At 28.9% G+C, this 25,244-nt stretch overlaps 1 protein-coding gene across 1 annotated transcript in view; it reads right to left on the minus strand.

Annotated features, from left to right (window-relative positions):
* LOC136975928 (reelin-like) overlaps nt 1–25,244 on the minus strand; it is a 203,913-nt gene that overhangs the window by 57,849 nt on the left and 120,820 nt on the right. The window contains exons 30-39 of the mRNA XM_067271094.1: nt 24,099–24,269; nt 21,363–21,474; nt 10,667–10,817; nt 9,240–9,342; nt 7,079–7,302; nt 6,783–7,003; nt 5,013–5,163; nt 1,655–1,919; nt 563–704; nt 347–454 (exon numbers count right to left, since the gene is read on the minus strand). Of these exons, the coding sequence (XP_067127195.1) occupies nt 347–454; nt 563–704; nt 1,655–1,919; nt 5,013–5,163; nt 6,783–7,003; nt 7,079–7,302; nt 9,240–9,342; nt 10,667–10,817; nt 21,363–21,474; nt 24,099–24,269 (1,648 nt within the window). The remainder of the gene's footprint in view (nt 1–346; nt 455–562; nt 705–1,654; nt 1,920–5,012; nt 5,164–6,782; nt 7,004–7,078; nt 7,303–9,239; nt 9,343–10,666; nt 10,818–21,362; nt 21,475–24,098; nt 24,270–25,244) is intronic.

The raw sequence follows: 25,244 nt of genomic DNA on the forward strand, positions 1-25,244 counted from the left end.
TTAGATAATTGTCAACAGAGAAAAAGAATTAATGTGTGTCAACAGCAGCAGCGCTGCTAGCTGTTTGAATGCCGGTGTGCAATACCGCCCCTGTTTAACTACAACTACCTATGCTGAACTTGCCAGCAATACCAATTTGCCGCCCCATGGACGTACCACCCACGTGCGGTGCACGCCTTGCACGCCCGTCAAGGCAAAACAAAGGTCAACAGAACTTCTATTTACATAGATAAAATGAAATTTGCTAAATTAAATTTTTAAATTATATAATACAAATTTTCACAATTACAATAAAAAATATCTGTATTTTTAAAAACAATTTAAATTTCATTGATATATATCATACCATAACAAAGTGGTGATTCTTTACAACCCATTGCAATCTGAAATTGGATGTACGTTGTTTCAGATACAATTACATCTGTTGTAACAGCATATCTTGTATCATCAGAATCTGTAATAGAAATAAGATAAAACAATACACATAAAATAATTTACTTATGTATTTCATATAATATCATTTTGATTAATTAAAGTCATAAAATTAAAAATTAAAATAAACCTCTAAAATGAAGAAAATTATGTCTTCCACCACAAACTGGCTCCATAACTGAACCTGGTGTAAGTACCCAATTGGCTTCATGAGATGTCGTAAAATCATCATTTAATGCTAACAAACCATTAATGTCACCACCAATAAAAATCTGTTACATTTAAATGAATAATATTGTTAACATTAGTATTACACATGATAATAAAAGTCAGAAAATATTATGATACAGTGAAATGTTGGTATAATGAATGTCAGTTTAATAAAATTTTCAGCATAATGAATATATCTTGAATCTCCACCAATTTCCTATTCAGCTCAATGCAAAAATGTTTCAGTTTAATGAATACCATTATAACAAAAATTTCAGTTTAATGTAATAAAAATTGTGTCCATTACAAAAGAATAGTTTCATTATAATGAAATCTATAAATGCATAAATCATGCATTATTAGTAAATGATGAATATTATGTCAAACTGTCAGGCAACATTAATTTTAATTCTTAGTTATAGTTTTGTTTTGATACTATTACTCAACAGTTTATTTCTTTTTAAGTTTCAGAAAAAAATAAAGAAAAGCAGTTTTCTTTGTCTAATATTTTATTGTTCTCTTTCAATGTGCAAAAAGGAATTAAACAAAAAGATGTGCTTGATGGTCTACTAGAATGCTGTGTCACACTACTGGATTTTATCAAAAAACTTTGATTAAAGAAACAACACACAAAAATTAGACTTCTTTTACCAGAAAATAATGGCCTCAAACAGAAATAACAATTAGAGAGGCAGGATTTCAACTAATTGGTACTACTATATTGCTATTTTAGTTGTTCGCTTCTGATATTTTTTGATTAATTTTTATTCTAATTTAATATAACTTACATTCTGAAAATGAAAAATTTGGTTCCATATAAATACTAATAGATAAATTGCATTTTTAAAAAGTTTCTTATTTCAAAATGTAAGTGATTATTTTGATCATCAATAAATTTCTTTTATCCTTACATTTTTGACAGTATTTCAATATAACAAAATTTCATTATAACAAAAACATTTTGATAGTCCCTCAATTTCATTATATCAGCATTTCACTGTATTAATCTTACATGATCAATAGCCCATTCTTCCTGAAAGATACCACTTGATGATGGTTGCCACCATCGAAGTTGAGTTGAATTAGTTCTTGCTCTTTGAGGAAGCTCTATTGCAATGTATGCTGGAAAAGGACTATGAGTTTCTTCACCAAATCCAAATTCTTCTAATAAGTCCCATGTTACTCCACCATTATTGCTGTATTGAAATAATACTGGTTGTTCTTCTGGAGAAGATGGACGAGAATCACAACCAAGTCTCAAATAAAACTGCACAGCACTATTAATTAAACCATATATATTTTCAAATAAAGTACAATCAATATAACAGAATATAACAAAGTTAAAAGTAAGTTTTTGAATTAATTTTTTAAATCTGCAAACATTATTTAGTTTTAAAGAATCATAATTTTTTAGTATATTCAGAAAACTAAATTTTGAATTAAGAAAAAAATAAATTGTCTATATTCTAAATAAAAGTGCTCAGGTTAAATTACAATCCTTTAAAATAAAATAAATAGACTAAAACACTGGTTCTCAACATTTTTAAGCCATGAAACACCATTCATAAACTTTTACTTTCTTGGTTGTTATGTATACATAACAAGGGAAAGTATTGGAATCATGTCAAATTTGACCCGTGCGGGTTTTTTGCAAATCTCCACATTTTGAGACAAACATACCAAAAAAGTTAAAAAAAAGGGAAAATTCTGTGTGTGTGCAGGCATCTATTTCATGTGTTGGCACTCAAGATAGAATACTCCATCTCAATTAAAAAATGAAATTTAACATAGTAATTTGTATATAAGGGACATTGATGCTATTAAATTTTGGTAGTTAAAGGTCAAAGGGATAGAGAGATAAAAGGGAATCACGTGTCATATCTTGGGGTGTCAGAGGGGTTGGACTTAATGAAGATTTTACTTGTTAATAGCATTTACAAATTTTTTTTTTTATAAAACTCACCACTACCCTCAAAATTAAGCTTTTAAACATTTTATAATAATTAGTAATATAAAAAGTGTGTTGTACCATCTGTTATGAAAAAATTTTGTTTAACAAAATCTCATAACAGATGGTACAACACACAATTTTATTTTTGATTAAAAAATAACTTTTATATTATTAAATAAAATCTCATAACAGCCAGGAAAGTTACATAATTCTTTGCTAGATTTTCTATTGTGTGGAGCACCAGCATCAATATATTCAAAAATCAACAAGCAATTTTCATGTTTATTATTCTTATGAAATAATAAAGTAATAAAACTAATAAACTTTATTGTATTAAATAAAATAGTTATTATTTTATTTGTAGACAATTCCATATATGTTATGGTACATTAAAACAAATTTGCAACAAAAACTTTAAAAAATTTTTTTCATGGAACACTCAGGGCAAATTTGCAGAACACAGGTTGAGGACCATTGCACTAAAGTATTATAAAATAAAATCTTATTAAATGTCAGTGTAAAATTTTAAAACTTAAATTTATAAGGTTCAGTGATTTTTCTATTAAGTAAGAAATGAATAAAATTTATAAATCTAGTTATCACCATAAATTCTAACATTGAGTCAAATTTAATAAAATGTTTTCTGCAAGAGTTTTTAAACAAATAACAGCATTACTTTTAAACAGTCATTAAAAATTAACATCATTTACAATTAATTTTCCAATACTTACTAAGACAGCTTTAAATGAACAGCATAGTTAAGCATAAAATAGATAAAACTCATACTTAATGACAAATAATATGTCTTTTAGCAAATGGACTTGAAACTTTACATTATAAAAATTGTTTTCTTGATACTTCAATAAAAATCCATCATTATCAATATAAAGGTATTTGACTTGATGAAAATTCTTGAAAGGGACATATACAAAAACTTCACTTTATATCTGTTATCATTTATACTCTTAATCAGCCCAATATAATAAATAATTGATTTTTTGGTTGCCTTTTTAACTACATCATAGTCACCCACAGCTGGTGGATCATCATTATGAAATGGTTGTTCATTCTCTTCTTTGCAGAAAGTTGTTTCTGATAATAGCTCAGGAATATCATTCATCCTGAAACTGTTCTATAAGATTTTTTTCCTCTAGAGAATAGAGGAAATAAAAATAAAACATAAAAATATGCCACGTATAAACTACAGATATTATACATATCCTATTTAGGTACATTACTTTGTATGACTTCACTATGACGTAGGCATGATGAACCAGTGACCCATCATGTCTACACAATAGTTACCCATGGTATCATATAACTATACTTCTACAAAATTATCCCTCTATGAAAACATTGGTTGATTACCATGACGTTCACTCACCTTTAGAAAAGCACTTAATAGGGTAACACAATTACTTATTTTGAAAATCTTTTTTCTAATAGGTTAACAAGTAGCGCACACATCAATTTTATCAAAAAAGTTATTCCAACCTAGCCAAAATAAATATAGTTGAAGAGCTTCTCCCTTAATTCACCAGCACATGTGGACACCTTGAAGTATGCGAATTTGCCCATGGTATCCCACCTTCCCCTACCTTTATGAGAGACTATATAATAGAAAATTTTTAAAACATTTAATCAGAGATAAGACACACTAAACTATTAAGTGTTTAATAAGGAATCAAGTCAATTGTCTTTACATTTAAAACATTCTGAAAAATTGTTAATTCTCTAAGTATTGTCAAGGAAAAATCTAAAAGAAATATCTGACAAACAAAATAATAGTTTTCTATTATTTTGTAGAATTCAAAATTATTTTAAATAACATTTGCTACATTTACTTTATTTCAATAAACAACAGATTAAATAAAAAACAAAATAATTTCTATTTTAATTACTTATAAATTTTAAAATATTTTTCATAATTTCAAATTATTATATTGAAAATAAGAAATAAATGCAAAAATATTATACAAATAATATAAAATTTTTGTATAAGTATAATATTTTTATAATAATATACTTATACAAAAAATTCTCAGAATCAAATTTTTATTTATGACTTATCTATTATAATGTCTTTTGTTGTATAATTGAATGCTATTTGAAAACTTGAGATCAGCTAATTGATATGATAAATTAAATAGATAGGTAGCTACCTATTTAATCTATTAATTTAAAATATGAATTAATGCACTTTCAAATTTAATCATTGATGCAGAAATCAATTTTTGTCAATAAAATAAATTTCAGAATTTATTTAAAAATTTTATTTTCTCTATTTATACTCAATTATTTTGTAATTAAAATGAATTTTAAAAATTTTAATTATTTGAATCTTCTTCTAATTCTTTAATTACTTTTTCCATTGTAAAGATTTATGAAAAAAGTATATTAAGAAAATTTTTATTTATACCTGATTTGAGTAAGATCAAGATCATGAGTTATCAACATCCTTTCACCATGATAACGAAAATGAAGACTGGCACCTGTTATTAGAACTCCACATCCATGAGAAATTTCTGCTCCACTCCATCGTTTCCATATGGTATCATCAATTTCAGTACCTAAAATTAAAAAGAATTCATTTATAATGAGCAATTATTTATTGTGACATCATCACAATGCTGGGCTGCAATTTTTAATTAATTTAATTTAAAATATATGCTCTCCACCTTAAATTAGTAGTAAATTGCCACTGAACATCACACTTTTCCCTTAGCAATGGAGTTGTGCCAGTCATCTATCTAGTTCCTTTCTGGTAAATTTTTGAATTGAAATAACATGACTTCTGGTTTGTAATGGAAGTTCATATATAGTTAATTGGGACCTCTTGCCCCTAAGGTTTCCATACCTGCTCTTGAATCATTTATCTAATACTGTTCTCAAGATTAAGGAAAGACAAACAGATGACAGTTGGAATTTATAGATCTACAATTTTTTTCAAATTGCATCCTAATTAGTGTAATAAAATTAATTATTGTAATTTTATCTCTTACAGGCATATATCTTGCAAAAAAATCACTAAAATGGAAAAAATCTTTGCATAACATGCACCACTTGAACCCATGCCTCTGGAGTGACCATTGAAAATACCACTACGTTGAATTTACTTACTAGTACAAAGTTTAAAAAATACCTTCTCAAATATTAAAATGTTACTTATTTTTTTATTTCTGTGAGCAGTTTATTATAGATGTAATTATAAAATGAATAAATAATAATAGTTACAATTATAAAATATACTTAAAAAAATAGAAAATGATTTTAATATCAATAATATCCAATGACATGGCTTTGAGAATCACTCAGTTGTTATTTGTTGTAGAAAATTATACCTTGCTCAACAAAAGATGTGCTTCCTTACATGGTATCTTACAGATTGTAATCATCAGGCCATCAAATAAAATGTTGATATTCTGTTTCATTTATCCAATTATTGTTTAGAAAGCATTATATAAAAGTTTATTTTACTAATGTTTTGTAACTTGAAAATTATTTAATGATAACTAGAGGCAAGGCAGTAAAGGCCCTGAATACTCAACAATAAATGTGAACAAAAAAAAAAACCCCAAAAATTTTTCATGAATGGTTTGTCTAGAATATATTGGCCTCATTCTTCACTATTTGGCTGCCCACATTATGGGTCTGGTTAAATTCTACAACAGATATAATTAAAAAGCTCTTCTTACTACCCACAAAACAGAGAGTAAAACACAATTATTTAAATTGTATACAAATATTACTTTAATTAGTATAAAACAAATTTCTACAATGTAGAGTTTAAAAAAATGAAGCAAGTAAATTAAAAATGGAAATTATGGTAATATTAATTCACATAAATGTAACAATTTTGAATCATAAATAATCGGTATTATAAATTTTACCAAATAGTTTTTAATCAAAAAATATTGCTTTTATGCAGAATAATTTGAACACTATTGATTCTGTGCAATAAAAAAATAATGGATTACTGAAATAAATCAAATAATTGTTATTGAAATATTTTATTTATTTATTTTCACATTAGAATTGCAATACAATAATGTAAAACTAATATGAACATATTTCAAAGTAAACATATTCACTGAGCATTGAGAATTTATGTTTTAAGTATATAAAATTTCATTTGTTTAAACATTTAATGAGTATAAAATTATATAAAACAAAAGTTTAAAAAGTTTACCTTCAAAACTCTCTTTTAGAAAACTTGGATTTGATTTTGTATTATGACAGAATTCACTTTCATATCCATTATCGCAAAGACACATAATACCATTTAAACAGGAACCATGACCTGAACAATGTAGAGGACAACTTGGACCAATGTAAATTTCATCAAGAGCCCATTCTGGTGGTGAATCTCTAAGACTATAATATCCTTGGTACCACCGAAATCTCACATTTCTAAATATTTAAAAATTATAAGCTAATTAATATTTTTATTTTTTCTTTAAATATTTGAATATGTATATGACTCACCCACAGATTTGTAAAGTTTTTAATGGAACTATAATCCTCTGCCAATTTAAATGAGCATTACCATAAAATATAGTTGGTGTTTCAACTTGATGTAAACAGTTAGGACTAAGACTATAAGGAACCCAGGATGCCTTAACAAGATTCCATGATCTTCCTTGATCTACTGAATATTCAAGACGAACAGGGTCTTCTGGTAATGTTACTGTTCCACATCCAACTTTAATCTTCATTACGTATTTCATAAAAAAGTTGTTATATAACAAAAAATAGAGAGAAACAATAACAAAAATTAGAAAATAGTCTTTATTAAATTTATGATTTTTAATATGTTAAAAATTTATGAATAACTAATAGCATATAATTGTTACGAACTCAATTAAAAATTTATTAAATATATATAAAATAACTTCATAATTTGCTTCATAATCTGCAGGGTTTCTGAAAATGAATGATAGGATTTCATGAGATTATTGTGAAAGATTTATTAATCACTGTACTCTAATAATTTTTATATTCCACTTATTAGCACACAGATTTTTGTACAGAACAGTATTTGTGCATCATTAATGACATGTCATTAATGATGCACAGATAGAAACCTACTGTTCTGTAAGAAAATTTGATTTTCATCACATGATCACAGATGTCCAGTATAATGCTTATAATTATACCATGGATTGTTTCCATGGTGTAGTTACACTTTGAGGCAATCCAAATCCTCATTATATACCATGTGACCTCATAAGAAAAAGTTTAGAGTAAGGTCAATATTTGTTGAAAGCCAACAGATGAGTTCAATTCAAGTAATCCATCAGCCTAGAAATTTAACATTCAAGACATCATATACAGTGTAAACTCAATATGTGTATAATCACATTTTGAGTACACCATTCTTATTGTGTTAAAAATGAGATAGCATATGTTTAATGAGGCAGTGTTTAATGGCTACTGCCAGTACCTTAACGTTACTGATATATAACAGTGCCTTCTATTAAATTTCTTCCATCAACTTAAATATTATGTTTCAGCAGTGACACTATTTCAATCTGTGCCCAAATTAACTTGATAGGATTTTTAAAAAAATAGTAAAGATAAAATTTTATAACTATATAATAAATAAAGGCTCTACTAAAACTAAAATAACCGATATATCAGATTTTTGGGATTATTCTTTTTCAATACTTTATATAATATGCCATTTTATGTTTACCATTACCTCACCATTTATTTTACACAGTAAGTTCATAAGATTTTCTTCTAATTTGCTGTAATTAGTATTCTGTTGAGAAAAACAGAATATTATATGTATAATTATTCATTGAGATAAATTATTAGTGAAAAGTTTCTCTATAAAGAGTAGTTTTCAATCAATATTTAAATTAAAATAACAGAAAATTTATACTGATATCTTCATAGAAATTGATTAATCCTGATTTTGAGGGAAATATCAGCATAAATTCTTTATGAAATAACTATTATTAACATATTTTTCTGTAAACACATTTACATCTGATCAAGTCTCAGTATACAAACAAGAAATAATTACATTATTTTAATTTATGTTTTGTTCAAAGATATAAGTATTTTTTAAAAACAATTTATTTTTCATAAAAAAATATGCTGTTTGCTTACAGACAATATAAATTTAGTTAAACAATTATCTTGTAAATTTCATTTATATTTTGGCAATAACTTAAGCAATCACTGAATATGTTATATTCTATATGAAATTGTAGTATTATTTTTATTTCTCTGCAGTTGATAACTTATCTTTAAAATAAAAATATTCCATGACTGATAATATCTAATAAAATTATTTTGTCCAAATTTATTTTTAAGTCCAGAATTATTGGTAAAAATGGATTATCATTTTTAATTCTTCACATTTATAAAAAATTCTTCAGATTTATATAAAAACTTTACTAGAATTTGTTTATTTACAATTAATGTTCTCTGTCTTATCTTCCTCATAAACTTCTTTGAAAACTTAAAAGTAATGAGTATTATCAAAATGATTGCTATCAGTTTAATCGCATCTATGTCAATTAATAATAAATATTAAAGAAAGAATCCAAAATAAAACATTTTAAGATAAAAGATTTACAATATATGACTGTTAAGAACTTAAAATATTACTAAAGCTATATAATTATATACTGACTTCAAACTGGATAACAGTATCTTCTGAAATAACCATATCTCGTGTATATATTGCTCTTTCTCCTTCATTTGAGTCAAAAATTAATGATTGCCGTTTTTTATCACTGGAATAGAATGATACATTTCTTATTAATCAAATATACTTTAACTCTATTAAATATTTTTTAAACAAAAATAAATAAGACAGACCAATAAGATTAACAGTTATAATATTAAAAAATAGAACAAATCAAAAACTATTCTTGTTTAATGAAAAAAGAAAATCATAGTTAGGACAGTGTTCCACATAGGTGCCTTCTACATATTCTACACATCTACAAAATACATCCATCACTCATTACATTCTTTCAAAACACTATGCAGCACTGGAGAACAACACTACATCACAGGATTCATAACACTTCCATACAAGCAAAATATTCACCAGGTGAGGAATTTTTCAAGGAGATTTCGTAAGTTCTCTCTGGTTCTGCTTAGCCCTGAAACCATTATCTAACATGTTAAACAACATGCAACATGGTTACAATATCAGACATAAAAAAACAACACAGTTTACACTGTCACATCTCATGTACATGGACGACATAAAACTTTATGCATCCACAAATAAACAACTTCATCAACTCCTATAAATCACACGTTCATACTCCAAGGACATACAAATGGAGTTTAGCCTAGACAAATGCAAAATATTTCACATAGAAAAAGGAGTCCTGAAGAAAGAAGATTTTGCATTTGGAATTGGACACATTATTGAATTCATGGAAGAGGGTGAGTTCTACAAGTATTTAGGATTCCATCAGGCCAAACTAACAGAACATAAACAAATAAAGCAAAGATTAATTAAAGAATACCAAAGTAGGTTGAATGATAGAAGTAGGTTTTTGCTTTAAATGTGTATACAGTTAAATGTAATACATACATTTAAAGCAATAAACACATATGTCGTCCCAGTACTCACTTATTCTTTTGGAGTTATACATTGGACTTACACAGATCTTGAACAACTGCAAAGGAAAACAACAATAACACTTACTAAGCATAAAAAAATGATCCTAAATCCACCATAGAAAGATTAACCCTGCCATGCAAAGATGGCAGATGTGGCCTGATTGACAGAGTAAACCTTCACTACCTACTGAAAATATGCTAAAAACATGTTTTCAGCATACTTTTCAGTTTTGTGTATTTCATATTTTAAATATATAATATGTTTAAACCATAAAATAACTTGATTTATTGACTTCAATAAAGAAAGTTCTTCTTTGGTTTATCTTAGTAAGTTACTTTCTTCCTTGAATCTTTAAATAATATATTTTATTGAACATGCAAATATTTTGGGATAAGCATCATTTGTAATTTATTAAAACAAAATAAATTATTTACAACATATTATACATATAAATATACAGTAAAAATCCTATTTACCTTCTGCAATAAGATCCAACTCTACTTCCAGGCCAAAATAGCCAAGCATCAGTTTGTAAAAGTGTTTCTATTGGATCATATAAAATATTTGGATTAACGATCATACCTCCAATTATAAAATCGTCAATTGCCCATTCTAATGATCCAAAACCTGAAAATTAATATTTATTATTAATTTTAATATAAATTAAAATTAATTTAATTTTAATAATAAATGTATATTATTTATATATTGTTATTTCAATTATTTTAGTAATGTGAAATAATGCAACAACTGTGTTTCATATTTTTAAAGACAATTATTAGAAAAAATATTTGTTCTATAAATTCAGTAACAGAATATCTTGGATCCCATTAAGACTTACTACCAATAACAGCTGATGATAGTTAAATTTAACTATTTGTTAGTACAATTTTTTTCAGTATTATCATCATTTAAGTTTGTAGTGTTCTGACACTATTAATTTTTTTCGGTAAACTCCGTATCAGAATTTATCCTATAGTTGCATACTTGTATTATTATACTTATTTCTGGTTGTTGCATGCTGGGTTTTACCGTTAATCGTTTTGTCATGATTGGACTATGTTTGTGACGTATAGCTCATGTGTCTTTCTGTTGGCAGGTAATATAAATTGTGGGAGTGCTATGCTAGAGCTCTCTTTCTTCTTTTGGATTGATTTTCATGGGGAGAACTTCGACTGATACTATGAGGAGGAACAAGGAGGTAAGGAGAGAGAATTCCAAATAGCGAGGTTCTGAGTGGCGAGTTAACAGAAAAAGGAATCCATCGTCATTGAGACAAGAACGTTGTGTGGACTCACGACTGTTATGTGATATAATCTTTTAGAGACAATTAATGCTGATACATAGTTATTTTCTTATTTGGTGGAATTTTATTTCCCACTCACAACTTCCGTCACCACGTGGCTGAGAATAAGGTTCTACACTCATTGGGAGAATCGTCATCAAACGATCAGCATATGTTCCGTCCATGTAAACCTTGTAAATATATTTAGTCATAATTTTAATATTTAGTATTAGGCTTAGATTGTTAAGTGTGTAAATATAACTTTGTGAAAAAACGTACATAAAAATAACAAAATATTCTTTACTTTTTAAATCTTAAAACAATCCATTTAGTGAAATAGCTCCCTGCGAATGGCTAATGCAGTGGTTCCCAACCAGTGTTCCGTGGAATACTGGTGTTCTGTAAGCATCTCCCAAGTGTTCCGCAGATTTAGTCGCAAATCGGAAAGTGTACAATCGTATTCGAGCCGCCGAATATCAAAAAATTAAAATTATAAAATTTTCATAAACTTAAATATATATGTATGACTCGTACTTACGGAGTGTACTACTGTTTCAAATAAGATAAAAGCAATGATAAAAACTGAATGAAATATGTAAAAAACATCAGGCACAAGTTTCCCATTAAAGTTATTTAGGTATATTTTTTCCTGTCTTAGAATTGGCGTTAATAATATGAGTAGAGATTTTGAATTATAACTGCTCAATTCTAATAAAATAACTGATGACAAGCTTATGTATTTCATATTAACTTAAGTAAGTGTTCCGCTAAAGAAAATTGCTCACAAAAGTGTTCCGTGTCCTAGAAAAGGTTGGGAACCACTGGGCTAATGAATGGAATCAGAGACGGTCCAGGTAGCTGTGTGCGTGCCAAATTCTGAGGGTGCCGATACCGGTCAATGTCAAATGCCTCTTTTGTCGCATCACTAGTATATCTCAAAGGATGCGACAGGGTTGTTGTAGATTTTAAACATTTCTCACCATAGCTGTAAAAATCTAAATATGTTAAACTTAACAGATTGTCCGTCATTCGTTTTAAGACCAAGTGTCCATGGAAATTTCCATAATTTACAACTTTTTGGTCACTCTCATTGAACTGGAAAAATTTCTGTCTTTATTACATCTAATATTACGAAGAGATCAGACCCCACTGTACTTGGCAAGAGATTGGTTCGGTTAAGCTTTTGTTTAAGTAAAATTTCGGCTCTTTCATCAGGGTTTTATAAATGTTTCTAATTCCCTAATCGCTTAATTATTTAACTACTACTTAAATAGAAGTAAGTTGAAACCGGTTACTTTGTACTTGAATATCTGTAGTCTTGGAAAAGAAGTGGAAAGAAATTTTTATGACAACTGATACATAAATCGTAAATTTAAGGAAAATAAATTCCGGAGCTTTTTTGTACCTTCTGCGTCTCATTCATTAAATTTGGTTGTAAATGATGCTGCCAAAGTAACAGTTAATTTTTTAACACTGTACTAGAATTGTACACGTTTTTTCTGCATTCCCTTACAGATGGGACATACTAAATCGTAATATCACCGGTTTAACATTGAAATCTGTGAGTAATATAAGATGGGAGAGCAGAATAAACGCAGAATAAATATATAAAATATTTTAATGGATTTTTTTTAAACTCCTGTCAACTATACAGAACTATCATAAAAACATGCCATTAAACTCCTATTGGTTGGGTTAAGTTATAAATCTAGTCTAGGGTGGGCAACTTTTTTTATAACACGGACCAGAATAAATTTTACGTTTTTTCCGCAGGCTGTAGTAGTTTATTGACGCCTTCTTGTGACTTGTAATTTTTTTAGTCTGCAAATATGAAATAAATAAATAAAAAGTTAACTACTACATTTATTTCTCTTATCGTTTTCGAAAATTACAAAGAATTGGATTTTTCCAATTTAATAATCTATTAAAGATATTGAGAGCCAGATAGAAACTTTTCGTGAGCCGTGGCTGGCCCGCGGGCCGGGGGTTGCCCGCTGTTGATCTAGTCTACTCGTGATTCACATAATTGGGCGAGGGCGGCCGAATATCTAGCAGGCAGGTGGCTAACAGCCCACAACCAGTCCGGGATATAAAATTAGAAGCTTTATGAGTGAAGCATCCACCAGCTAAACCGAGTGACACTGGTGCTCTGTAAAGCGCATGCGCCAATGCCTATAATCTGGCTGCTTGGAAGTTGACAGGCAGGCGGCTAACAGCTCAGAACCGATCCGGGATATAAAATTAGATGCTTTATGCATGTGTTGCTTCTACCAGCTAAACCGGGTGAGGTTGGTGCTCTGTAAACCGCATGTGTCAATCAATGCCTATATAATCTGGCTGATTGGAAACTGACCCGGTTTCGACACTCCTTCCTCTACTGAATTATTCGAATATACAATAGCAATCTTATCATTTTTTTCACATGTAGTATAGAAATTTGTAAAAGATACATAATGTGGTTATAATAAAATATTAATTTTAATTAATGCAAAGTACGTTAAAATATGAAAATTTATATTTTATAAAATACAAGGAAGGTCATTGGAAGGTGGAATCGGCGCTTCCATCGCTTCCAATGACAGCACGCCACTGGACTTTACATTATTAAAAAATCATTAATCTTTATTGTGCAATCATTAATTGATGATTTTTTTCTTAGACCTATATACATATATCTTTAATTGCACAATACATTCTATTTTTATATTTAATATTTGATAACTTTCCAACTTTATTAATAAATATAATGGATTATTCTACTAACTACATCTTTGTTTGACTCACTGATTTTAAATATATGATAGTCAGTGGTGATATTCAAAATAGTTAACAAAGGGTTCGCTAGCAAAAAATTTTTCCCTAACAATCACTGACAAACAAAATGAAAGTTTTGGCTAGAAATAAATACAATACCTTTTCTTGCAATATATCTAATAATCAGTGGCGTATTTGGAATGTAAGGGCCCTGGGCGAAGACCAGGTAACAATAGTATATTAGTGCTGTTGAACTTTTTTTTTTTAGGCAGAGAAATTTTTCACCCCGAATGGCACTGCTGATAATAGACAGATGTCATCAACTCTTGAAATACAATATCCTTTCTATTTCGCTGTCCATAGCCTGACATGTGTTCCACAGCCATCTTGTATTATCTCGCGCGCGTGAGATTGTGGGATCTCTCTTATGACTGGATCTAGTTTCAAGAACTCTCTTGAATCGATCGCGATTAAACCTCGTTTCGGTCGAGATTGAAACAGTCGAGAGAGATCGCACCAAGGCATAGTCCCTGACCTTGCTCACAATCTAGATTGAAATGCTCGGTGTGAACGGGGTATAAGACTCTAGTTCAGTAGTGTTACAGAGTATAATACATATATTTTAATATATTTAAAAAAAAAAACAAAACCACTGAGAAATGTTCTGTGTGTTTAACAAGGTTTGGAAAACTGAAAATTTTAACAATGGGTTCGGCCAAACCTGTGCAAACCTGCTGAATATCACCACTGATGATAGTCATATGTACAGTACCTCATTTCTCTTCATATTCTGACATCAGTTTACACTTAGGTTTTCTTGCCATTTAAACATTGTAGTTAGTATGCTTTTTCAGTTAAATAAAAATTGTTTTATTTTAGAATTAGTCATGTATTCATTTTGTGTAACACTTATTCAATATAATTATCTTTTAAAGAAGATATATAATACAATATTTATTGACAGATCTTAACCTCATTATTTTATAGACACATGAAAGCAACAAAACTGATAGCTTCAAGTTAAACTTATCTTAAAATTTTTTTCCCAATTATTATTTACTGCTAACATTGTAATCAATTACCCAGTTAGCTTCATTCATTTAACAGCAATAAATATTAGAACTACTAACATAAACTGTGATCAGAGTATAAATGTTAAATAAATTTTTGGGTTGATTTATAGTCCAATGGCAACATGATGCTAGAACAGCCATGCTACTATTGTTGCCAATGCCACATTGTACCAAGTTAATCACTGGTCAAAATTTGACTATAAACTGGATAATGTTCTTGTTAACTTCAGTGACATTGAATCATAAAGCAAAAATATGATATCAGTTGAAAATATAAATTAGAAAGTTCAAAACAACTCAAGGTAAAAGTGGGCTTTGTTATAATTTATGGTACAAAAAAATTATCGTTTTGATGACTAGCTATTCTATCAAATGTTTTTTACTAAATTTTCCACAGTGCTTAGACACTGTGATAGTCACGGGAGTGTACAATAGTCCACGAGAGGCAGTACAACAAAAAAAATAACAACAATTATTTTTTTTTTCACGTGATTAGCAATACAGTGGAACCTCGCTTAATGAGCACCTTGCACAATGAGTATTTCACATAACGAGCAAAAACAAATTGTAAAAATTGCCTCGCTTAACAAGAGATATTTCGCATAACGAGTGATGAGGAGAGGGGAAATCCTGAATTGTGCGCATGCAGCATGCACCATCAGTCTGTGTTTAGCACTCATTCCACTAGCATCTTAGTGTCACTTGTGATCACACATTTTTCCAAACTTGTGTTCACACATGTTACTTATAAACATCAACAACCATAGCCCGTTATATAATAAACATGCCAAATGATATGCCAAATTCTTGGGTCATTAAATTTAATGACCGATTCCAAATTAAATTTTAGAAATGTCTGAATTAAAAATTAACTATTTATAATTATTAAATTTAATAAAAGATGGAAACATAACTGCCTACCTCTAGTCAAATTAGTTAAATTCTAATATTTAATTATAGCCTTTACATAACCCAAGAATTTGGCATATCGTTTGGAGTGTTTATCAAACATATTAGCTGTAATTTTTTTCGTTTTCTGCAAATCGAATTCTCATTCCAGGATGGTTCATTCTGCACTAGAAGAAAAGATGATGACTCCTTAACAGTGTATATTGTACAATTTTTTTTGAATAAACATTATACATAAAACATTTGAGCATTTTTTGGTGTGGAATGCATTATCGTATTTTACATTAATTTCTATGGGAAAAATTGTTTTGCTTAACGAGTGTTTCACATTACGAATAAGACTCTGAAATAAATTGTGATCGTTAAGCGAGGTTCCACTGTATACAGGATTCTTTTGGATTCCAACTCTTAATGTTATACAATATCCAAAACCGGGGTGAGGAATCCAGCAAATACAGATCAAAGGAACCTGTTCGTGACAAATAAGAAAAGACAGACTTGTAATCTTATGACTAACTTACACTAAATTACAAACTAAAAAGGAAAGGAAGAATAGCAAGAAGTTTTAGTATGATAGAGGAGGTTATAAGGAATACCCAAGTTCTCTGTTTGGTATTGACACTCTTCTGGTGGGAAACCACTCTAAATTGTTTCTCATTGATCTTTTTTGGATCTCTTCAAAGATTCTCCTTATAAAAGAGACGCTGTCTCTCTCTCTTTACGTTAGCGGGGTCCTTTCTCTTTCTGTAGGCCACCTTTGTCTCCCTTTGTCTTTCCAGATGATGAGCAGGAGCATAATTTTTGCTTGTCTACCTTTGCCAAGAGTCTAACCCAAGAATCAACCTTCTTATCGTTTTAGTAGCCTCCAAGACAACACTTCCCATTGTTAATGCAGTTCGTGGAAAGGGTTACCCCACCCACAGGAAGGAATGTTAATAGAAAATTCAAGAAAACAAAAGGCAGAACAAAGAAGAGAAAGAAAACTTAAAACTAAACTTATATCTAATATATACATTAATATGACGTATTGCCACATTGTAGTAAAAAAGTTGAATAGAATAGCCAATCACCAAAATAATAATGAATTCTACTAGATATGAAGCAAACAATAATAAAATAGAGAAAAATTGAGTACAAATTTGAAAATACTTGTAAAATTTTAATAATTTCCATATTCTTCTACACTTACACAAAAATATAAGATATAATAATATATATATTTATATATAATTTTGTAAATTGCAACATAGAGATGTAAATGATTTGATAAAAATGATTAGAATATATACTGGTGACAAAAATATTATTAGTTAATTGAAGCATTCAAATAAATATAACAGAAAAATTTACCAAAATAAAAAAATGTTAAAATATTAGCCAAAACATTGATAAAATGGCAATACTAGCATGTGTGAAATATTTTAAAATTGCTTATTTCCAAATTTAAGACATATTACAATGTTTAATTTTCGTCGGATGGATAAATATATTTTTTACAAACAAGAGACAAGTCGCTCCAAAATTTATTAGACGATCACCATTTACACTGATGTTCCAGAACAATTTTATAGACAGCCGGACCTTCCTTTTTAGGCTACTCAACTGCCTACTCTTTAAAAAGTTCCTTTAAAAAACACAGAAAAACCAATAAAGTTAAAAAATCTTTAAAATTGGTATGGTAATCTTACGACATCTTTAGGTCATCCTTATCCCGTCGAGATCTCGGCTCCTTTTATCCACTGAGAATTAGCGCTGTTTAATGTAGATTACGCCGATATATCCCTCTGGTGACGAATTTTAAATTTAAATTTTTGTTTAATTTTCGTCGGATGGATAAATATATTTTTTACAAACAAGAGACAAGTCGCTCCAAAATTTATTAGACGATCACCATTTACACTGATGTTCAGAACAATTTATAGACAGCCGGACTTCCTTTTTAGGCTACTCAACTGCCTATCTTCTAATAAATTTTGAGCGACTTGTCTCTTGTTTGTAAAAAATATATTTATCCATCCGACGAAAATTAAACAAAAATTTAAATTTAAAATATCGTCACCAGAGGGATATATCGGCGTAATCTACATTAAACAGCGCTAATTCTCAGTGGATAAAAGGAGCCGAGATCTCGACGGGATAAGGATGACCTAAAGATGTCGTAAGATTACCATACCAATTTTAAAGATTTTTTAACTTTATTGGTTTTTCTGTGTTTTTTAAAGGAACTTTTTAAAGAGTAGGCAGTTGAGTAGCCTAAAAAGGAAGGTCCGGCTGTCTATAGAATTGTTCTGGAACATCAGTGTAAATGGTGATCGTCTAATAAATTTTGGAGCGACTTGTCTCTTGTTTGTAAAAAACATATTACAATATTTAAAAATGTCAATAAAATATAGAGTGAAAGAAAAATAACCACATTTATTATATTTAGATCTGTAAACAAATATTTTCATTACCATTCCAGACCAAATATAAAGATAAATTATTTATATATCATATAATGCATAATTAGTCAGTAATACTAAACAGAAAAATCAGTAATGAGTTGCATAACTTTCCCAGCAACATTTAAAACTGTGTGCGGTGACATCTGTTATGACATTTTATTAAAAATCTATATAATTAATTATTATAAAATGGCAAAAAGTGTCATTGTGAGGATAGGGATGAGTTTTATAAAAAATTGTAAATGTTAATTAATGATAAGTAAAATCTTATCATCAAAGTAGAGTCATTAAATCTGACTCTACTTGAGACACATGATTTCCTCTGTCTATCCACCACCTTAATTTTTAACCACCAAAATTTAATAGCATCAATCCCCTAATACACAAAATTCCCTACAAAATTTCAGAAATTTTTGACAAAAGACCCAGGCATTATTAACCTTCAAAGTGGGCAAAATCGAGCTCCAAACATACACCCATACATAAAAAAAACCCTGAATTTTTTTGTTTCTAGATCCAAGTCAAAAACTGTAAAAATTTTGGAGGGGTAATTTTTTTTACACCAATTGCCATACTTTCTCTCTGTTATATATGAGCCGAGAAAGTAAAAACTAAAAATAAAATATACAGAGATGTACATTTTATTACCATTAAAATTTTTCAAAGTATCCATTTTTTTATATTATAATCAAATTAAGACATAGTATGTATGATACTTTATAATATAATACATAACAGTAAATTATAGGATATACTCAAAATAAAATGATGTGCTTTATGATCTGTTTGCAAACCAAATAATTGGTGTAAGTTGTAGCACATATTATTTTAATCATTTCCAAATCATATTAAAAATATAAAAATAAAAATATATTAGAGATACAAAATTTGTCTTCACAAGTTACAATCACCAGTGACAGGCAAAAAGAAAAAAAAAACAATTTTTGCTCACAGAGATGACTATTTATTTGAGGTTATGTGTCTGTAAAAAAATTCAAAACAGTTAAAATGTCCTTTGATAATTATATTAAAGATACAAAGTTTATTATTTATTTAATTTATTTACACAATATGTCTTCACAAGTTTGTCATTCAACATATTGTGAAAATTCAAACCCGCCAGAACCAAAACGCTAATAATAAAATATTTTATTGTTTGGTTCCCACGGAGAAAACATGAATCATGAGGAACAACATTCGAATAATGTTGGTTGGTGAAAACGAGAAACGTGACCAAGACGATAAAAGGGCGACGAGAGAGGAAAAGGGGGTCGGTTACGTAGTGTCCATTAGACAGTGTGCGCGCGTCCCGACGTTGAACGAAAGGATACCCGAGGATATCTCAACCCTGTAACAAGACCAATTCGGACCACGAGGTATGACTCCCCAAATTTGTGTAAACTCTCCCTCCATGTGGCTAAACCGTAGGCGACGGTAGCTCGCCCCTATTGTAACTGTAGCTTTAGTCTTAATAAATTGTTGTTGTTGTTATTATACATTGTTAATGTCCTTTATTCGAGTATCACCGCCGCACTATCGTTGGACCCATCCACTTCCGCACTCTCACTCACATAACGCGTGACGCGTAACAAACCTGAGCCGCCGTCTTAACGTGGGCGGGTCTCACTGACCTGTTAGCCGAGAAAAAGGAGGTGCGACTTCGTCCACCTCCCGGCGCACCCACAATATTTTTATATTTTTAATATGTAAATATCACTGCTAATTTTTAATTAATTTCCAAATTACTTTTTGGATTTTGAGAAATCATTGATGGGACCTTTCATTTGATGCAACTGTTACTAGTCTTTATGAGTCATAATAGCCTTTATGAGTCATAATAAATTATGAGTCTAATGAAAAAATATATCAAAATTCTATAATGATTTTCCTAATAAATTTATAGTCATTAGATAATTTTCAGTCTCAATAAACAATACTCTTTTTTTTAAATATTACTTATCATAGATATCAAATATTTAACAATCAATATAGAAAGTATATCTAAATTTTAACAACCAGTATGACCATACCAGTCAGTACCAATCAAATATCATCTTTAATCCTTAGTAATAATAATTGACAGTTTTAAAAATGACCCATAAGTAAATTAAATATAAACTAAAATATATGCCAATTTAATTCAACAAATTAGTACTCCTGTGTACTTGCAAGTACTCCTGTGTACTAGCAATGGAACTTATCAGTTTTAAATTATTCAAATATATTTAAGATATTATGTAATTCATATAGTTCCAATGGTAAACATCTACATCCCAAACAACACCGGGGTAAAGTCAACAATGTACCTTGAACCTGTTACCAGTGTGAGTTATACAATGGGATAAAGTACATCACAAACGTTTTTGAACAGCTTAAAGTTCTTCTTCAGGTGATACACAAATTAACTGATGGAACACGGAGTAAATAAAACATGAAGATTTGAAAATTAGATCAAATCCGAACTCACACTGGTAACAGGTTCAAGGTACTGTACATTGTTAAAGTTCTAATGTTTCAAGTATATGATTAATCAATTTTAAATTAATCAATAAAAATGCTTCTACTCGGCTGAAAGCAAGTTTGAATCATATGAATATAATTCAAGTATATTGCATAAATTATTTTGATTACTGCCATTTTTTATTTTTAATAATAGATATAAGTTACTGCATAAATTATATAATAAAATAATTTTGGAAAATTTTACCTCCATGACGTGGCTGCCAAAAACGAAGTCTGGTTGCATTTGTTCGAACTGAATGATCTTTAATAGGTATAATAAAATAAGAGGGAGGGATTTCTGTGGCATAATGTAGTTCCTATGATATTTAGAAAAGTATTACATTGTTATCAATAAAAAATTCAAATATTTATAGTGGAACCTTGCTTAACGAACACCACACAACAAGTATTTTGAATAATGAGCAAAACAAATTGTAAAAATTTGCCTCGCTTAATGAGTGATGTTTCGCATAACAAGTGATGAGGAGAGGGAAAGTCTCGAATTGTGTGCATGCAGCATGCTCCATCATTCTGTGTTTAGCACTCGTTCCACTAGCATCTTAGTGTCGCTTGTGATCACATATTTTTCCAAACTTGTGTTCACATATATTACTTATAAACATCAACAACCATAGCCCATTACATAATAAACATGCCAAACGATATGCCAAATTCTCGGGTATTTAAATTTAATGACCGATTCCAAATTAAATTTTAGAAATGTCTGAATTAAAAATTAACTATTTATAATTATTAAATTTAATACAAGATAGAAACATAACTGTCTACCTCTAGTCAATTAGTTAAATTCTAATATTTAATTATAGCCTTTACATAACCCAAGAATTTGGCATATTGTTTGGAGTGTTTATCAAACATATTAGCTGTGATTTTTTTTGTTTCTGCAAATCAAATTCTCATTCCAGGATGGTTCATTCTGCACTAGAAGAAAAGATGATGACTCCTTAACAGTGTATATTGTACAATTTTTTTTGAATAAACATTATACATAAAACATTTGAGAATTTTTTCGGTGTAAAATGCATTATTGTATTTTACATTAATTTCTATGGGAAAAATTGTTTCGCTTAATGAGTGTTTTGCATTATGAGCAAAACTCTGGAACAAATTATGCTCGTTAAGCGAGGTTCCATTGTACTTTTTAATTTTGATTTAACATTATTATTGTATTATAAATATAATACAATAAATAATATATACCAATCCTATATTAAATGAAAATAATTTTAATAACACTAAATTAAGTTTTAGTGATGTAGTTTGGAGCAGATCCATATATTCAGTGTATTCAAAAGAAAATTCATGTGTAAAAGTAAACAACTGAATTATAAATATCAGCATATGAGAAGTGTATAAAACATAATTATGAATCAATCTCAGTAATAATAAATGAGATCAAAACAGCATTGGATTAATTGGAATGTAGTCAATTATTGGAAATAAGACGAATTCAATGGAACTTAAATAAATATGAGTGTGGAGTCAACAGTTACTGACACAAAAAAAAACACGTTAGACTACTGTCTAGTAATCTGTAGCATGTAGAATTGTACAGGGCTAATGAAAACAAAAGAAAGGTTGGCTCGACATTAATTTACTAACAAATTTGATCCTATTGCAACCATCCTTTTTTTATGACAAGTACTCTGTTTCTTATGTTCACTATCAACTATGCTTAAAATACCCAAATATACATCTTATTACTGACAATAGAGATTTTTCTTACTTACTAAATTTGTGATATGCATGCATTTTGTGATTAGATGAGGGTAGGTAAGCATGATTGCATGGACAGAGGGAGCCAAATCCATGAATTGTGAATGGCTTGTTAGGATTGCTAATTTCACTCACTTGAACAAAATAAAAATGAAAAAATAATGTTCTCAAACAGTATGTCCTGATGCTATATACATTCTCAGCAAGTTCCTTTTTAATTTTAAGTTCTAAACTGTGTAATGGGGACAGATTTGGCTGGTGCAAGTTCTTCATTCAGTTCTAGTAAGTTTCTGAGTTCATCTCCTAGATCTTGATGAACATCCCTTCTCACAAGTACCAACCAATTTTCCCACTTCTAAGACTCTGGTTGTACTTCTAGAGTTTTATATTGTTATATTAAAGAATAAGTTCTTGCATTTTTTATTTTGCAAAAATAGATTTATCAGGAGTGAATCTCATAACATAAAAAAAAAGAGAAAATTTAAATGCAATAACTTCTTATCTTTGTTACAGAAAAGTTAAGTTGGAACAGAAATTAGGTGAGAATCTAAAGATTAGTCAAACATTGCATAGCCAAAAAGTTCAAGAGCTCTTATTTTTTAAAACTTTTCAATATTTAACAAAGTTATGAATTGTCTTCACTATGTGAAAATTTTATATAAAAAGAAATTGGTATACAGCTAATATACACTCAAAGTGCCCAAAGTAAGTCTTGGCTGCATTACTGTCATAGATTTTTACGTTTGTTTGGAATATTACTGTTTCAATAATTTGAAAATTCAAACAACCATACCGTAAAAACATGACAAAAGTTAAATAACAAAAATCTGTTGGAAACAACAAAGAATTTTTTTAACTATATTGCATTCTATAAATTACTTCTGTTCTATTAATTTATTTCAATATGTTTAAACTTAAAATATTTGAAAACTAATCTACTTTTAATATAAGATAAATAGATACAAAATCTGGCAATTTTGAGAATTTGTATGGAAAGAAAGAAAAGAAAAAAATGAAAATCAATATACAATATTAAATGTGGACACTATTACAGAATATAAAAACAGCTACCAGAATGACTGGAAATTGTTCAATAAGAAAAAGATTTGTGAATGAGAAAAATAAAGTAAAATTTAAAAAAACAAGTTAACAATTATGAATAAATTTAATATATAAATATCTAAAAAAATATATATATATTTACCTTTAATAAATGCCATGTTATTCCACCATTATTTGAGTATTGTAAAAGAACACCATTTGCTCTTGTAACATTTGAAGTAATTGAACCTCTACAACCATATCGGAAAACAAACTGTATATATTGAGCAGCAGATAAATCAAGATCTTGTGTAACAGCCATTCTTAATCCTTCCTGAAATTTTATTTAGGTTATTACAAAAATTTTTTTAAAGTACATGATATAAATTATTCAAAATTACTATAAATATAAATGACTATATTCTGAATCTCCTTACTATAAAGATTATTCCATTAATAAAATATTATTTTCCAATACTAAAAAATTCTATACATATGTACATATATAAGATAATCAAAAAGTTGCACCTCTTGCAACTTTTACTGAAATTATTTTATTTCTAATTTCAGCTAAGAGGTTGGTAGCACTGAATTGACAGACAGATTTTCCAAAAATATATTTGATTTTACTTTCCTGGTTATTATATATAACAGAGAGAAAGTACAGTGATCGAATTCACCAAGACTTTTACATTTTTGGACTCAGGGGACCTTGAAACATTGAAAAATGCAAAAAAAAAGTTGAAGGTTTTTCTTTATGTATGGACGTCTGTATATGTGTGTGTGAAGGGCATAGTTTTGTTCACCCACTTTGAAGCTTAGTATTTCCTGTGCATTTTGTTAAAAATTTCTGAAATTTTGCAGGGAGATTTGCACATTAGAGGCATTGATGCTATTAATTTTTGGTAGTTGAAGGTGAAGGAGGTGGGGATCATTTGTTATATCTTGAGTGAAGTTGGATTTAATGATTTTACTTGTTATTAGCATTTACAACTTTGTATAAAACTCATCTCTACCCTCGAAATTAAGCTTTTTGCAATTTTATAATAATTAATAATAGAAAATTTTTAAATAAAATCTCATAACAGATGGCACCATACATAATTTTAACTGTTTTGCTGGAAAAGTTTCACAACTTGCTGGATTTTGAAAGTGTTCAATGTTCCAATTAATGCTATTATTGTTTTGTTTCTTGCAAGAGTGCCATGCCATTTTCCCAAAGCAAGAATGTGTAATAATTGAGCAATATTTTGCTCATCAATCATATGCAAAGGCAGGGATGAGCAACACGCGGCCTGTTAAACATGTT

Source organism: Centruroides vittatus, unplaced genomic scaffold (assembly GCF_030686945.1).
Source record: "Centruroides vittatus isolate TY-2023 unplaced genomic scaffold, ASM3068694v2 contig_391, whole genome shotgun sequence".
NCBI lineage: Eukaryota > Metazoa > Arthropoda > Arachnida > Scorpiones > Buthidae > Centruroides > Centruroides vittatus.